This window comes from Heterodontus francisci, chromosome 2, assembly GCF_036365525.1.
Source record: "Heterodontus francisci isolate sHetFra1 chromosome 2, sHetFra1.hap1, whole genome shotgun sequence".
NCBI lineage: Eukaryota > Metazoa > Chordata > Chondrichthyes > Heterodontiformes > Heterodontidae > Heterodontus > Heterodontus francisci.
The window spans coordinates 171,750,309-171,768,399 of NC_090372.1; the positions used below are offsets into that span (position 1 = coordinate 171,750,309).

Genomic DNA, 18,091 nt, shown 5'->3' on the forward strand with positions numbered 1-18,091 from the left:
CCATATTAGCCAAGGTATAGAATATAAGAGCAGGGAGGTTATGTTGGAATTGTATAATTTGTTAGTTAGGCCACAACTTGAGTACAGTGCGCAGTTCTGGTCACCTCATAAAGGATGTAATTGCACAAGTGAGGGTACAGAGGCGATTTACGAGGATGTTGCCAGGGCTGGAAAAATGCATCTATGAGGAAAGATTGGATAGGTTGGGATTGTTCTCCTTGGAACAGAGGAGGCTGAGGAGAGATTTGATTTGAAATACAAAAGTGTGAGGGGCCTAGATAGAGTGGAGGTGAAGGGCCTATTTACCTTAGCAGAGAGGACTAGGGGGCATAGATTTAAAGTGATTGGTAGAAAGTTTAGAGGGGTGATGAGGAAAACATTTTTCACCCAGAGGGCAGTAGGGGTCTGGAACTCACTGCCTGAAAGGGTCATAGAGGCAGAAGCCCTCAACTCATTTAAAAGGTGTCTGGATATGCACCTTAAGTGTCAAAACCTGCAGGGCTATGGACCAAATGCTGGAAGGTGGGATTAGGCTGGATGGCTCGTTTTTCGACCAACGCAAACAGGATGGGCCAAGTGGCCTCTTTCTGTGCCGTAAACTTTCTATGATTCTATGAATGGTTCTGGGCCAGATAAATTGGAATCAAAAGTTGGCTGGCAAAACGGTAACTGAACAATAGATTGCATTTAAAGAGATTGCGGGCACAGTCAAGGTATATTCCCACAAAGGGGAAAGGTGGAGTAAACAAATCCAGATTTCCCTGGATGATGAAAGCAATTAAGATGAAGAAAAAGTGTGCTTATGTCAGGTGGGTAATACATTTGAGAAGCAGGCTGAATATAGAAGGTCCAGAGGGGAAGTGAAAAAACAAATAAGAGAAGCAGAGAGAGTATGAAAAGAAACAAAAACAGAAAGTGCTGGAAAAACTCAGCAGGTCTGGCAGCATCTGTGGAGAGAGAAGCAGAGTTAACGTTTCAGGTCAGTGACCCTTCTTCAGACCTGCTGAGTTTTTCCAGCACTTTGTTTTTATTTCAGATTTCCAGCATCCGCAGTATTTTGCTTTTATATTGGAGTATGAAACGAGACTGGCAGCTAACCTAAAAGGGAATCCAAAAGTCTCTATAGACATATTAATTGCAAGAGGGTGGTAAAAGGAGGAATATGGCCAAACAGGGACCAAAAAGGGGATTTATGGCGGCAGGGGGCATGGCTGAGATATTAAATGAATATTTTGTATCTGTCTTTATCAATGAAGATGCTGCTGCTCAGGTCATGGTGAAAAAGGAGTTAATACAAATCCTTGAAGGGTTTAAAATTGATGAGGTATTGGATAGGCTGTCTGTGCTTAAAGTTGAAAAGGCAGCAGGACCAGGTGAGGTAATGAGGGCAGCAAGGGTGGAAATTGTGGAGGCACAGGCTAGAATCTTCCAATCTTCCTGAGATACAGGGCTGGTGCCAGAGGACGGGAGAATTGCAAATGTTACACCCTTGTTCAAAAAAGGGCATAAGGATGAGCCCAGCAACTACAGGCCAGTCAGTTTAACTTCGGTGGTGGGGAAGCTTCGAGAAACAATAATTTGGCAAACACGTGTTAATTAGAGAAAGCGAGCACGGATTTGTTAAGGGCAAATTGTGTTTCATTACCTTGCTAGAGCTTTTTGATGAGGTAACAGAGGGTTGATGAGGGTAATGGATTTCCAAAAAGCATTTGATAAGTGCCACAAAACGGACTTGTGAACAAAGTTATCGCTCCTGGAATAAAAAGGACAGTAGCAACATGGATACAAAATTGGCTGAGTGACAGGAAACAGAAAATAGTGGTTAATGGATGTTTTTCGGGTTGGCGGAGGGTTTGTAGTGAAGTTCCCCAAGGGTCAGTGTTAGGACCCTTGCTGTTCCTGATATATATTAATGACCTAGACCTTGGTGTACAGGGCATAATTTCAAAATTTGCAGATGATGCAAAACTTGGAAACATTGTCCTCTACATTGGGGAGACCAAATGCAGACTGGGTGACCGCTTTGCAGAACACCTCTGCTCAGTCCGCAAGCAGGACCCTGAGCTGCGGGTTGCTCGCCATTTCAACACTCCCCCCTGCTCTCATGCTCGCATCTCTATCCTGGGATTGCTGCAGTGTTCCAGTGAACATCAACGCAAGCTCGAGGAACAGCATCTCATTTACCGATTAGGCACACTACAGCTTGCCGGACTAAACATTGAGTTCAATAATTTCAGAGCACTTTTATTTTTAGTTCTTTTTTACAATTTTTACATTTTTTTTGTATGTTTATTTTATTTCATAGTTTTTTCAGTTTGCTTACCCACTGTTTTTTTTCATGTTTGTACTTGCTGCTGTTCAATTTTCAGTCTGTTAACACCCTGACTGTACTAATGCTTTGTCTTTCAACACACCATTAACATATTGTTTGCCTTTGCTCTTCTGGTCAGCTATTCTGTGACCTTGTCCTATCAACACCTTCTCCTTTGTTATCTCTTGCCCCACCCCCACTTTACTTGCTTATAACCTTTGACATTTCTAACATTTGCCAGTTCCAAAGAAGGGTCACTGACCCGAAACGTTAACTCTGCTTCTCTCTCCACAGATGCTGCCAGACCTGCTGAGTATTTCCAGCATTTCTTGTTTTATTTCAGATTTCCAGCATCCGCAGTTTAGAGATACAGCACTGAAACAGGCCCTTCGGCCCACCGAGTCTGTGCCGACCATCAACCACCCATTTATACTAATCCTACACTAATTCCATATTCCTACCACATCCCCACCTGTCCCTATATTTCCCTACCACCTACCTATACTAGGGGCAATTTCTAATGGCCAATTAACCTATCAACCTGCAAGTCTTTGGCATGTGGGAGGAAACCGGAGCACCCGGAGGAAACCCACGCAGACACAGGGAGAACTTGCAAACTCCACACAGGCAGTACCCAGAATTGAACCCGGGTCGCTGGAGCTGTGAAGCTGCGGTGCTAACCGCATTTTGCTTTTATTATATTGGAAACATTGTCAACTGTGAAGAGGATAGTGTAGAACTTCAAAAGGACAGTCAGGTTGGTGGAATGGGTGGATAATTGGCAGATGCAATTTTAATGCAGAGAAGCGTGAAGTGATTCATTTTGGTAGGAAGAATGCAGAGAGATTCAAAAGAGAGTGCATGAGAAGAGGGACCTGGGTGTATATGTGCATAAGTCATTGAAGGCGGCAGGACAGGTTGAGAGAGCGGTTAATAGAGCATACATTATCCTGGGCTTTATTAGGAGGGGCCTAGAATACAAAAGCAAGGAAGTTATTTTAAACTGGTATAGAACACTGGTTCGGCCTCAACTGAAGTATTGTGTCCAGTTCTGGAAGCCATACTTCAGCAAATATGTTGAAGTATTAGAGACAGTGCAGAAAAGATTCACAAGAATGGTTCCAGGGATGAGGAACTTCAGTTACAGGGAGAGATCGGAGACGTTGGGACTGTGTTTTTCCTTGGAGAAAAGAAAATTGAGAGGAGATTTGATAGAGGTATTTAAAATCATGAGGGGTCTGGACAGAGTATACAGGAAAAGCTGTTCCCATTGATGGAAGGATCAAGGACAACAGGGCACGGATTTAAGGTAAGGGGCAAAAGAAGCACTGGGGACGAGGAAAATCTTTTTCATGCGAGTGGTTTGGATCTGGAATACACTGTCTGAGAGAGTGGTGGAAGCAGGTTCAATTGAAGCATTCATGAGGGAATTGGATTGTTATCTGAAAAGGAATAATGTGTAGAGCAATAGCTCTACGTGTGTGTATATATATATCCAATTAAAGTATAATAAAATCCATGTTTACTTTGAATATTACTTGTAGCCCTGTGAGTCTTAGGATAGATCACACACACATCAAAGGATCAGGGGTAGGTGGAAATATGGAGTAATCAGGTCAGCTATGAACTTATTGAATGGCGGAGCAGGCTCGAAGGGCCGAGTGGCCTACTCCTGCTCCTAATTCATATGTTTATATTACAGGGCTTATATCACAAACCTGGTCACAGACATGTACAAAGGTTGAATCTTGTATAATTGGCACTTCGTTTTCATTTAAATTTGCTCAATTTAAAATAAAAGTACTGAGGGGAGAAAGCAGGAGAGTAGCACTAGGTAAGTTGCTCCTTCGGAGAGCCAGCGCAGACAAGACAGGCTGAATGGCCACCTCCTGAACTTTAACAATTCTGTGATCTCTGAACCCATCGAACAGGAGCTGAAGCAAGTCATACTCGATCCCGAGGGACTGTCTAAGAGACTCGTCACACACTGCATCCTGCCGATCTTTTTCTGTCTGTCTGTCTCTCTCTCTGTTTGTTTGTTTTTCTCTCTCTCTCTCTCTCTCTCTAACCTTTCCCTCACCCATTATCATTCACTTTTTCATGTCCTGTGCAGAGCAAACTGACATGCCTTCACCACCCAATTTTGTCTTGAGCCACATCTTTTCCTGTGGTTAAGATTGCTGGCTAACCTTTTTCCAGGATTCTGCGAATGGTGCCCTTCAGTCAGTTCATAAGAAATATACAGCAGCCCAGTGTTTATTTTTCTTCCTTCCTCCAAGTTAGCTCCAATAAGAGTTGTTTGTTTACGGCAAGGAACTCTGTAGAGCAAAGGAGACCAAAATTGTGTCGTCTTCCTAACTTATAACATTGTGCTGTCATTTATGTTGCTTTAAAATGACTTTCATGTGCATTTGTTATCTGATGTAAAAGCCAGCAACTACTAGTAAGTGAACCTGTGCATGGTTGTTAGATTGTGCAATCCATGCAATATCTGGTAAAAAGTACTTTTCCACCTATGGTAAGGTTGTAGCCTTAAAAAAGAAGTACTGTACGTGTGCCTTGTCAATTATTTCCCATGACCTGTAGCTCTGGTCCAGCGTTGTTAACCATAATAAAGCAGTTCTTTTGCTGATAACGTCCCTATATTGCACGCACCTCCTGCAAGCTAATGAATATCTTTCTCTTTGTCTCCCCCAGGAAATTGCATGGCTACTGGAAACTGGTGGTAGTGCATAGTTATATGCTCCACCCATCATGGATGTATGGCTTGATGGACCAGTTGGCCTTTTCCTGCCTGCCATTTTTGTATATTAGTACATGGCTGGATTATTACATTAAATCTGTTCTTGATCGTTCTCTTCAAACTGGTTAAATATATCTATTCACAAATTTCTTAGGATTAATCTTGTTTGGATTGTCAGGTGATTAGAAGTACCTGAAATAATTTTGAATCATAAAATGTGTGAAGTTTCCAAATGGTCTGCAATGTGTATTGAAATTTTGAAGGCTAAGATCCATAGATTTCTGTTGGCTATCGAGGGAAATGGGTCAACAACGGGTAAATAGAGTTGAGGTACAGATTAACCATGATCTAATTGAATGGCAGAACAGATTCGAGGGACTGAATTGCCTACTTCTGTTCCTAATGTATGCCGAAAGTTACATAAATAATGTGTGGGATTCAGTTAAGTCAGAACTTCATCTTAGACTTCAGATGATGATGATGACAATGGAAGAGGTCCAGTAGTGTAGTGGTCATGTTACTGGACAAGAGACCCTGACTAATAAACCATAAAAGAGAGTCCAAATTGCACCTTTGGTACTAATGACCCACTTTACACTGTGGTCTATACATGATTCCATTCCCACTCAATGTGGTTGACTGTTTGTTTATTGTCCTCCTGAAATGGCCTAGCATGTCGCTCAGTTGTATCAAACATTAGAAGGCACACCACCACTTTCTCAAGGCAGCTAGGATGTGCAGTAAATAGCTAACTGAATTTTGAAAAATCAATATCATCTGCATCCCTCAGTGAAATTATTTGTTGTAACTTTTCCCCACTCATTGTCACCCATACATTGCTCAGAACTAGACACCATTCATATTAGGCCAAAGTTGATGTTGCCATGTGAAAGGCTGTACGCTTGCATAGAATTCCATGCAAATGTTATTCAAAACTTGCTAGACGAAGGTATAAAAATACATTCTGTCCCCCGTAAAATTGTAATTATCCCAGGGTGAAATGTATACGTCCATTTTTTTAATGAAAGCAAGTGCTGTATTCTTTTGATGGGAGTACATGATAAATGCAGTGAGGCACTGTATAAACTGACTTAGCCAGCACAACTGTCCTGATTGCAAAGGCACGTCTGTGTAAAATGTGTTGCTTCATTAAATTTCTCAATCTTGCAGTTCGCAAGTCTCTGTATTTTTTACTTAAGTGTCCTTACTGCCTGCTCACTTCATCACTTTGTGTTTTGTTTTGTCTCATCTGTCTTGAAATGAAACTTGTTAAAAATGTAAAAACAAAATACTGCAGATGCTGGAAATCTGAAACAAAAACAAGAAGTGCCGGAAACACTCAGCAGGTCCGGCAGCATCTGCGGAGAGAGAAGCAAAGATAACGTTTCAGGTCTGTGACCTTTCATCAGAACTCCGAGTTCTGATGGAAGGTCACAGACCTGAAACGTTATCTTTGCTTCTCTCTCTATGGATGCTGCCGGACCTGCTGAGTGTTTCCGGCACTTCTTGTTTTTGTGAAAAATATGGTTAAATTTCAGAGAAAACCACCTTTCTCCTGCTTGTGTTAGGATTTCTTGACTGCATTTGAGAGGGCCATTTGTACAATTGCATTGAGTTCTATTTTTTTATTCAGTTTGGTGCTTTTATTTTGACTATCCTGCGGAATCTATAAAAGTGCCATGGAATACAAAGAATTTAGTACTTTGGTAAGGCAAATCTAAATTTTAGAATGATCTAGATTATAGCTAGGTGTCATGTATCACTCCAAAGAGCTGGTGTGAAGCAGTAATGTACATTAATGGTTTTATATTTGTTTTTCATCACTATTAAAGAATTCACATCTCGGATTAAGTTTTAAAAATGTTTTTCCTGTGTAATCCTCACTATTCTTTTTTCCTTTCTGCTGATCACAGACTTTGCAATGCATGTTGGCCTCCCTTCAGTCAGAGCTTGACATGCAAATGTTCTTGATGAAAATTGAGTCATCTCAGAGAGTTAGTACTTTATTACCTTTCTTGTCCTTTTTGTTTGATAGCCAACAGTTGTGTGCCTGCATCTCATTTAATACACAAGTTTAAAGTTAACAGAACAGTTGCATTTTGGCTTGAAACTGCTTGTCTGAATGGGGCCTGTTAGCTAATGGCTATAGATTGATGTAAGCTGCATAGGACTACATAAATGTCTGACGATTAGGTTGCAGGCTGCAATAGATATTTAAAAAAAATTGGATCATTTCAGTTTTAAAACTGGACTTGCAAAGATTGAATGGCACAGTCTGTTGGCGCTCTAACCTGCAAAGGGGGGGGGGGGGGGTGGGGGTGGGTGGGGGTTGAAGGTTTCTAGCTGTGATTTCTTGATCTCCAGTGTTGCTGCCAGGATGATATTCCAAGTGGGACAAGACACTTCCCTAAGTGGTGGGTAGAAAGATTGGAAGGAATTTCCCAAGATCATTCTTGTGCATTGCTTGATGGCTGCTGGTTAGAGTGCTAGTGCCAGAAGTCTGGGGCAGGTTCACCACTTACATATTTTTCACACTTGGGCAATGGTGGTGAAAGAAATAAAACCAAAAGTATTTTTCAAAACAGAACTGGGCAGATTATGTTTCTTGCTGACACACCTCTCTCTTTAATTTTACAGTTCCAATTTATAAATCAAATCTAAGAATATTCTGGATTTTCCTTTAGTCCTAACTAGTTTAGCATACTAACATGGATGATGTGACTCAATGGACCCAATTAGTAAATGTAGTCTATTCAACAACTTCTCTCAAACTGAGATGCATGTGAGAGTTTGAGAATGCTTGTATGTTTCTGTGGAGATTTGCCTTGGCAGCAGTTAGTTTGAGTGATTTTTTAAAAATTGGCCTTCAGATTGTTGGGTGGAAAATAACATTGATATTGACATTTCAGTAGCCATTGTTTATTGGCAGTGTACTGTAGGCAGGTCAGTTGAACCAGCTTCAATTCCTCACTACAGGTGAAGCTCACAAATGGAATCTGCAATTACAGGTAGAGCTACCAACAAACAGTCATTTCCATTCTTTAAAAGTTACTTACTGGGCTCAAGCTGTGGCAGAAGATTCTTAATTGCTGCTAGTACTGAAGGGCTGATTGACAAACATCTTGTCAAGTGTTAGAGAAGACATTTTTAATTGATTTTCCAATTCCCAATTGCTTGTTGTAATGGTGTGCATCCAATAAGAACACCACTTTGAAACACTGCATTGATTTTTAGTTTAAACTGAAAGTAATGTGCATACCTACAGCTGTGGCTGTGATGAATTGAAGGGCTTTAATCAACTCCTTATCATGTGCAGACTCTGAGCTAAATAAACAATGTGACCTGGAACTTCCATGGGGATTTCGCTGAGCTCCCTCTACAACTTTGGCAAAAACCTTGGAGAAATGACATTAATAATTGTTTATGCCATTTCTCCAAGTTTTGTACCAAAGTTATGGCAAGTGATAGAGAACTGCTGTAGAAATATTATCCCTGTATAATTAAACTGTAAGGCTCTATTTAGGGACCTAAATACTTGTATGAACGTATCTGTGCAGCAATAAAAAAGCGGTGAAAATATAATTGAGCTGATTATTAAAAATGCCATTATCTAATTAAAGATGAGGGTAACAAGACATAAGCTGGGTGTCTGCCCAGTTACTGCTTAGCACATGGGTTTTCAATATTGCCAGTTACATATGGTTATGTTTATTTATTATAAAATTGAGAATTTAAAATGTGAAACATATTATGCAGTCCTTTGATGTAGTTCCTTGGCATATTCTTATTCCTCATAGAAGTTAAAACACAGAAACAGGCCACTGGACTCGCCCAGTCCTTGTGGTCTTTACCCTATACATAGAAACATAGAAAATAGGAGCTGGAGTTGGCCATTCGGCCCTTTGAGCCTGCTCTGCCATTCATTATGATCATGGCTGATCATCCAACTCAGTAACCTGTTCCCGCATTCCACCCATATCCTTTGATCCCTTTCGCCCCAGGAGCTGTATCTGACTCCTTCTTGAAAACATAGTGTTTTGGCCTCAACTGCTTTCTGTGGTAGCTAATTCTACAGGCTCACCACTCTCTGGGTGAAGAAATTTCTCCTCATCTCAGTCCTGAAAGGTTTACCCCGTATGCTTAGATTACGACCCCTGGTTCTGGACTCCCCCACCATTGGGAGCATCCTTCCTGCATCTACCCTGTCGAGTCCTGTTAGAATTTTATAGGTTCCTATGAGATTCCCCCTATACTCTTCTGAACTCTGACTCAATCTCTCCTCATAAGTCAGTCCCGCCATCCCAGGAATCAGTCTGGTAAACCTTCGCTGCACTCCCCCTATAGCAAGAACATCCTTCCTCAGATAAGGAGACCAAAACTGCATACAATATTCCAGGTGTGGCCTCACCAAGGCCCTGTATAATTGCAGCAAGACATCCCTGCTCCTGTACTCAAATCCTCTTGCTATGAAGGCCAACATACCATTTGCCCTTTTTACCGCCTGTTGCACCTGCATGCTTACCTTCAGCGACTGGTGTATGAGAACACCCAGGTCTCGTTGCATATTCCCCTCTCTCAGTTTATAGCCGTTCAGATAATCTGCCTTCCTGTTTTTGCTACCAAAGTGAATAACCTCACATTTATCCACATTATACTGCATCTGCCATGCATTTGCCCACTTACTCAACTTGTCCAAATCACCCTAAAGCCTCTCTGCATCCTCCTCACAACTCACCCTCCCACCCAGTTTTGTGTCATCTGCAAATTTGGCGATATTACATTTAGTTCCCTCATCTAAATCATTAATGTATATTGTGAATAGCTGGGGTCCTAGCACTGATCCCTGCGGTACCCCACAGGTCACTGCCTGCCATTCGGAAAAAGACCCATTTATCCCTACTCTTTGTTTCCTGTCTGCCAACAAATTTTCTATCCATCACAATACACTACCCCCAATCCCATGCGCTTTAATTTTACACACTAGCCTCTTATGTGGGACTTTGTCGAAAGCCTTCTCAAAGTCCAAATAAACCACATCCACTGGCTCTCCCTCATCAACTCTACTAGTTACATCCTTGAAGAATTCTAGTAGCTTTGTCAAGCATGATTTCCCTTTCGTGAATCGGACAGAGTCCGCATGGATTTTACCACTGTTCTCCAAGTGCTCTGCTATAAAATCTTTGATAATGGACTCTAGAATATTATACAAAAGCAAATAACCCTAATTACATTTACCCAATCTGCTCACACATCCCTTCATTGCCCTTTTCTTCATCTATAGTTAGACATGATTCTTGGTGCAATCTTTTTGATTCAACCAAGCCACCTGAGGTAGGAGAGAAGTGTGCCTCTATACTGGAAATAGAGAAACAAAGTAATAGCAGTGGTCAATTGTACTACTCGCCACCATCTATTAATAAGCTTTAAAGTGGCATTAGGAGATGCCCAGATGTTGTTCACCCCACCATTCTCTTCAGTAAAAGCATGGTCCATATTATTTTGGGGAAAAGAGGAGAAAGAGAAGTGGGCTTTGTAACCCTAGAAATATTTATTCTTAATATCACTTTACCTTGATGTGGGATTCTTCATGGTTCATACAGTTAATCCAAAGTGATCAATCTAGCATCAGTCCATACTTGGGATTATGACAATGCCTGAAGATATTCCCAAATATGTACCGTAGTTCATCTTCTACTCATGAGAGCAATTCATCCAGCAAAATTTTCATCAATATAAAGGGGAAGGCAGTATTATTTTAGTTTATGATACTTCTGGGATTTATAATACAGGCTTTAGTTTATGGGCTGAACTCTGTTACAGTGCCTGCCAAAGTTAATGGCCAAGTGTTGTGGAAATGTATTCAACTCAAAGGATAAGAATAAAATCCTATCTAAATAAGGAGTATGGCTACAGGTAGTTTAATGCAAGATACTGCACCTTCTAACAGTGCATGGTGTTCAGAGGTTGTGCTTGACTGGTTTCCGGGTTTGTAACCTTCAGTATGGTTGCACAAAGATCTTTAGTGGTCTGACTTGTACAGTAGTTTAAAACTTCATGTTTTTCTTCTTGCAGAGCAGAAGCCCAAAGCATTTAAGAAGTTCCCAGGCTGGTCTCGGGGACCAGGCTGAACACCTCTCCGTCGCATCAGCGGATTCCTTTGAAGCAATGGCAGAACCAGAGGTGCCACACATCTTTAATAGAGGGACCCGTTTACGGGCAAGCCTCCCAGTTGTTCGATCGACTAACCAGACAAAGGACAGATCATTGGGTAAGGCGTACTTGGCACTTCATGTTTCTTGCAATCTGCATATTGCATTTTCATTTACCATTCCACCTGAAATGAATTATGTACCACTGGAGAGGTATCCAAAACCCTGTGTTGATTTTGGCAGCTGAAAATTTTGTTTTGCACGTTTCAATGTTTCTTTGTTACATACAACCAAGTTTAAACCAACAAAGTGTTGTATTACTGATCCTAATCAAGTTAGGGAAGATGTTATTCTAATGTTCTCTTGTGTAATTTGGATTCCGACCCCCTGTATGGACTGAATATGTTAGAGCCAGAATTACATTGTTTTCTTCTCTACATATTGACAAGTTCTGTCACGTCTCCAATTCTGCTTTATAGTAGTTTGTAAATAGAAATGCCAAGGAAATTTTTACTGTGTGCTTTGAAGTTTAATGAGGTCTTTCACAGTGACTAGTACTGGTACTTGTGTTTTGGAAAGCTGTGATTGTAGCAATAAGTAAAAGCTTTACTTGTTTATATGTGAATCTGGAACTATTGTACTAGATTTTTCTCCCCCCCAGATTTAAAATGGGAATGTCCTTTGTGAAATATGCAAGAATTAATAGCCTTAACTTTGAAGTCCATTAATAACAATCTTGTCCTGTACTGGATAATCCCTTTGACCTGTAAAACTATTTTAAAAAATCACCGCCTGCTGGAGCAACTGTTTACCGACATAGAGCTGGGGCTGTCCAAACCTAATGTGACTGTCGTGCTTGGCCCACAACCATCACTCACTGTTCTCCATGGCATAGCTACTGAAAGTAATCAAGCCAGAAAAACCTCAATGGTTTTAGTGTAGTGATAACATTTTTACTAATTTTAAGAAATTACCCATTCTCTGGTCACTAAAAATTAATTTTTTGTAGCCGTATGTAATGAAAACCAAATATATTGCTGCAGCAGCACATCCAGACCAAGACTATTGAATTCAAATGGGGCAAAATAGATAATGATAAATTGAAAGTTTAGTAGCCTAATATTTTCAAGAGTCTACTGTTTGCGTTGTTATGCTATACTGTTCCTAAATAAGTTCCCAGTAAAGCCGTTCAATATCTTCATTTTACACCCTACCTTTAAGCAAGGCTGCTATATTTAATTATTTTTATCACAGTAAATCTGCCTGCCTTCTGAAACATCTAGTGGTGGGTTTTATCGGCTGCTTAGAAGGGGAAGAAAGGACACTTGCATAACACCGTGATACGCAGAGTATAACTTTCTTGATTGATGTTGTCAGATGTCATTGGACAGTTGTGTACGCAGAAGCTGAGTAACTGTTGAATAGCTGACACCTGAGTCATGCCACTGACCTTCAGTCCTTGACTTTAGTTGTTGTATTAAAGCTGCTTCAATGTGTGTGATGCCAAATCATGACGAGACTGTAATGATATGATTCCCGTTCTCTGTTACAAGAATCCTCTTGTACAAAAGATCAAGAACTTTCCAAGTTATATGTGGCAATGATTCTCTAGCTAAGATCTTGATGCTTAAATTTTCCTTTTTAGAAACATAATAGTGGCCCAGTTCATTTCACTTGAGATCTTTCTAGCTAATGGAGGGAGATCGGAGTTTAATCCCAGTAATCCAAGATGGATCTGAACCTAGATTCCAGAGGTTGAAAGTGTGTTTAACAGATGGTGTAACCCACTCTCCTGAGGGTCCCTGACATATTTCCCTTTTTGTTGGGTGATTGGCTTCATAGTTCTGACTAGAGAGGAAAAGAAATGCGATCAATACTTGGAAGTCAACAAAAGAAAAGGTACTTTAATATTTCAAATGGGACCATTCAACTGAACTGCTTTGAATCCAGTTACTAGGAAGTGTCACATTTCAGGATGTGTGACTATTTCTCCACCCAAGATCTTGGTGTGATTTACATTTAAAAAAATAACTCACTTGAGCTCTCATTGGTTTAGATATCCCCTCTGCATTTGAGGTTTTGGGAGGGGAGGGGGGAAGAATATTTTAAAGTCAGGTGGGTCAGTTTGTGGATTTTTGCCTGTCTTTGGATCAGACCGTTGCAAAAAGATAACTCTCCGTTTTGAAAGCAACATGGGTTAGTTGTTGTGGCCTTCACCCAGAGGCTGGTGGCTGGTATAATTTGCTGATCTGTTGACCTGGGAAGAGACTTAGAGGTCAAGCCCTCAATATCTCTGTCCAGTCGGGGAACATGCATGTTCTGGCCCAGTTGGTAACTTCTGAATGAGGTAAATAAAAACCTAAGCCAGTGTTACGATCAGGCGAGGAGGGGTCACAAGGCTTCCCTTTTGTCGTCATCCTTGTTTGACTGCAACAGGGTTTCTTCCTTTTGAAAACCGCAAATGTGCTTACCACTTCAGTGAGTGTTTGTTTTGCCTTTTTCCTTTGTTGTGATCGTAAAATAACCAATTGGACAAGTTTTCTTGAGTTTAAACAAGAAAGAGGTGAGTTTATTGTACTAAAAAAAACTAAACCCAATCTAAATAAAATAATAAAACTATGCTACATTTTCATACACTCATACGAGAATCTTGTACACAAGTACAGAGTGATAAATAGTTTGGTTTGCATTAGAGTCCAGAACAATTACAAATAATATACAGTCTGTGGAGTTAGGTAATTCCATTGTCTTCCAGCTGAAGTTGTGATCTTGAAGTGTTTGGCTGGTAGTAGTGCCCATTGTGGCTGGCCCACCTGGTTTAGGTTTTTCTTGGAGACAGAATTGTAGGTGGTTTTCTTCGCTGGGGGCTCTGTCTGTAGCAATGGTAGACTTGGCGATTCCACAGCCGCAGACAGGTTTCAAACTTGCGATGTTTTCTGGAGAGAGAGACACACACACACAGCCCCACTGGTGTTACGAAAGTGGAAATTTAAAGTGGCAGAGGGTGTCAGAAGAATTTCAGATGTAGCTTGGGATAGACTGAATAAGAGGAGAAAAATTAGTCAAGATAATAAGCAGTCAATTCTATGCACTAGGGACAGGTTGAAACGATGGGTCTACAAGGGAATTCTTCTTTTGGATCTTGGGAAGGAGTTAGAAGCGGGCTCTGTGGTGTTGTGGGGCAATCGGTCTGGAGACTTTGAAGGGAAGGTCTTCAGAGGTGATGAAGCCTGTGACAGTGTTGGAAACAATAGCTATTAAGCTTGTTATGTGGTGGGGTCCTGATCCATGGGAGGTCGGAGGAGGTTCACGCGGAATGAGATTTGAGAATGGGAGAAAAGATCCATTATGCGAAGGAAAACTCTTGGCCAAAGAAATGGGTGCGGAGGCGAAGCAGACAGTGATAGAAAAAGAGCTCAGCATCATGCTGAGCTCTAAATTCATTTTGGGGGCATAAGGAGATGATGCTGAGGACTGATCATTCTGGGGTCAGAGAGGGGAAGTTTAGAGAGGATTGTGAAAACATGTGGTTTATTATTTTCTTTTGATGAAAGTCTGAAGTTAAGTTAGTAAGTTTGCTATAGCTGTTCCTCTGTACATTCAAATACTGTGACAGTATTTGAAGCAGCTTAGTGATTCAATCTGATTTAAACTCTTGCATATTAATTAGTCTATCTCTCTCGAGATACGAGAGCATGTGGGAGTTTACAGTAACCGGTTCATATAGCAAGTGAGTTCCAATGCTATAATCCAGGGTCACACCATTATATAACTAGAAATTGGGCAGTATAGGTAAACACCTAGCTCCAAGGAATGTGAGGTCTGTGAGAGAAGCCAGTGATGCTGAAAATTTTTATTGAGAATTATGGCGGGTTGATCTCTCTCCCCATAGGAAAGTGAGCAACTGCCCTCTTCTTGGTGCCTCTCCATTGTCAGGAATGCAGGATCTGTGTTGGGTGGATTGTGATCGTAAACATGTATCATCTTACTCAAGCACAGAAAAATGTATCCTGTGCACTACACCACATAGCAACGCTTCAACCAATCAGACTTCACTTGCCAACCAATCAGCACTCTCTCTCATACAGTATAAAGTTGTTGTCTTTTCCTTACATTGGTATTCTTGTGGATTGTCCTGATAAGTGCAAGACGAAAAGCTTCGACAACATGTCTCTATTTTCAGCAATACACATAGCAATATGTTGGCTGCATGGAAATGCGCATGTGAGAATCTTGTGCAGGAACACCTAGGGCCCAATTTCCTTCTGTTTTCTCATTTTAGTGAGGATGTAGATAAAATGAATAACATTACTTTTTTTTCTAAGAAGAAAATGGCAGAAATTATATCCTCTCATCTCAATGCTCACTTGAAATCACCAGTCTGCACCATATGGAGAACTGGAATGCGTCAAAATAGTGCTGAGTGCAACCCATATAGCTAGTTACTAAGCTAGGATTTAAAAGATATACTTGTTTTTAAAACTGCTGTGCACATTCTCCGTCTTGGGAACTAGTTAGTTCAGTGGGCTACAATATTGTCGTCATTTTTGGGGCCTGGATTTAAATAAAAGTTGCACTCTTGAGACAAATATTTTTCCTGTAAAGGATCCTTGGTAAAATGCGTTTCGTCTTCATACGGTTCCTAGTGCATGTGATCTAATACTAATTTGTCACCAATTCACTATGAATGAATTATTTGCTTTCTCACTCGGAGATGAACTCCCAACCTCCTCCCTTTCCTAAAATAAAAAGTATGAAGAGAACACGGGTATGAATTGATATCTTTAAGCCCAATAATGTAAAAATGGTTTTATGTACAATTTTTGATCAACAACAACAACTAGTATTTATTTAGCGCCTTTCATGTAGTAAAACATCCCAAGGTGCTTCATAGCATTATCAAATAAAATTTGACACCAAGCCTCATTAGGAGAAATCAGGATAGATGGCCGAATGTTTGGTCAAAGTTAGGTTTTAAGGAATGAATTAGAGGAAGGAGAGTTAGATGGGCGAAGAAGTTTTGGAAGAGAATTCTGGAGCTTAGGGCATGGCAGTAGAAGGTATATCTGCCAGTGCTAGAGCGATTATAATTGGGGGTGCTCAAGAGGCCAGAATTGGACCATTTTATGCGTTTTAGTCCTTTTAAAAGAGATGTCACCATTAGCTGGCAAAAATCAGCTTTGCAACTTGTGGGTTGTAAAATTGAATATGAATATTGTCATGCACAGTAAAGACTCATCATATTCCTATTTTTAAGATAGAACTTTATTCAATGTGAACTCTTTGAAATTGCCTTCCTTTTTTAAAAAAGAAAAGTGGACGATGTGCTGCAAGATGTTGCCACAGGTCAGATGACTTGGCCTGTGTGTTCAAACTGCCTCACTGTCTCAAAAGGTGAAAGGATACATACCAAACTAAGAGGTGTCGACTACACCCATCCTGAAACCATCAAGAGACATTCCTGAAATGAATGGTTTTCTTCTGAGACAAAGGAACTGTGAAGTAGCCACATCTTAACAGAATGATGCTCAACCAGACATTAATAGACAGCCATGGATTCCACATCCTGGTCCATTGTGTGGTCACACCGGGGAGAAGGCTGTGTGTCAAATAACAGAAATGCTAATATAATGAATTGTGACCTTAAATGGTAACCCTTTGGAGAGAGGGAGAGATCACAACAACATCACAGAGAAGGCAGTCCAGCCAGGAGCTGTGGAAAGATCCAGCCTAAACAAGAAGGAGCCCTATTGCTAATTCTACACTTCAACTGGTGCAGTAGAGAACTGAAATTGACAGCCACCTCCAGTCTGAAATCGTAACCAGCAGAAATCTACAACACCTCAACAAATTCAAGACTACAAACACCCAGGCCTGCCCCTTTAAAAGAGACTTTCCTACTTAGAAGTTTCAACAGGTTTACCGTAAACCAGGAGCACCTACTACACCTTGAACTCTTACCCTTTCCCTTCTATTTGTCTTCTCTTGAGAGTGTCTGTGAGTGGTATTGTGAACCTTTCAGGGAATGCATATTGTTCAATAAATAGTTAATCATCTTCTGTTTTAAACCTACAAGAAAACCTGTCATTTGTCTATTTATTTGACTGACTCTAAAAACACTTGGGCTAACTCATTTTAAACAAAACATGACTGCAGTCAGTTGGGAGGTGAACCAGCGGGAACCACCTGCACTCCTTACCAACTGTCTAACAATATTTACAATACTGATTCATTGGCGATTTTCTCCAACTAAGTTGCGTTTTTGTTCGTCATTCATCATCATCATTTTAGGCTATGTTCTTCCACTGTAGGATGTAATCCTCCTCATGCCTTTCTATTGCACGGGGGATTTCTGCTGTGTACTGACATTCTGGCAAGGCATATTGTCGGTAGAGGTTTTTTTTATTAGGGTTGCTTCACTCTCAGTACTGTATTGGAGTGTCAGCCTTGATTATTATGCTCAATCCCTGGAGTGGGACTTGAACCCTTTGACTCAGGCAAGAGTGCTGCCAACTGCACCACACTCTTCCCCGCTGCATATTTTTGTTAATACCTTTAAAATTGATTAAAAATCTGTACAATTTACATTTAGAGATGGTTCAACAAAATGCAAATATAAGCTCTTAGTACCTTTTAGAAAAGTGAAACTCAGAAATTCATTAAACAGCGAAATGTCTTGAGTGGCAAAATGAGCACTTCAGATTTTTCTTTGTGTGGAGGCTTGAATGAACTTTAAATACCTAAGCAGCACCAGAACAACTAACCATGGCATTGATTTCCTGTTGGTCTTCATCTTCATTATACAACTTCAAAGGGTCGGTAGAAGTGTGGGTTAAATAAACAAAAAAGCAATAGGTGATGCTCTTTGGTAAAGGTAAACTTACAAGA

The 18,091-nt window shown here is 40.6% G+C and overlaps 1 protein-coding gene across 12 annotated transcripts in view; it reads left to right on the forward strand.

The window, feature by feature from the left end:
* si:ch211-285f17.1 (sickle tail protein) overlaps window positions 1–18,091 on the forward strand; it is an 815,052-nt gene that overhangs the window by 547,228 nt on the left and 249,733 nt on the right. For 11 of the 12 annotated variants that reach the window (XM_068013806.1, XM_068013809.1, XM_068013831.1 and 8 more), the window contains exons 3-4: window positions 6,968–7,048; window positions 11,127–11,322. In XM_068013806.1, the coding sequence (XP_067869907.1) occupies window positions 6,968–7,048; window positions 11,127–11,322 (277 nt within the window). The remainder of the gene's footprint in view (window positions 1–6,967; window positions 7,049–11,126; window positions 11,323–18,091) is intronic. The other variant, XM_068013800.1, reaches the window with a different exon arrangement.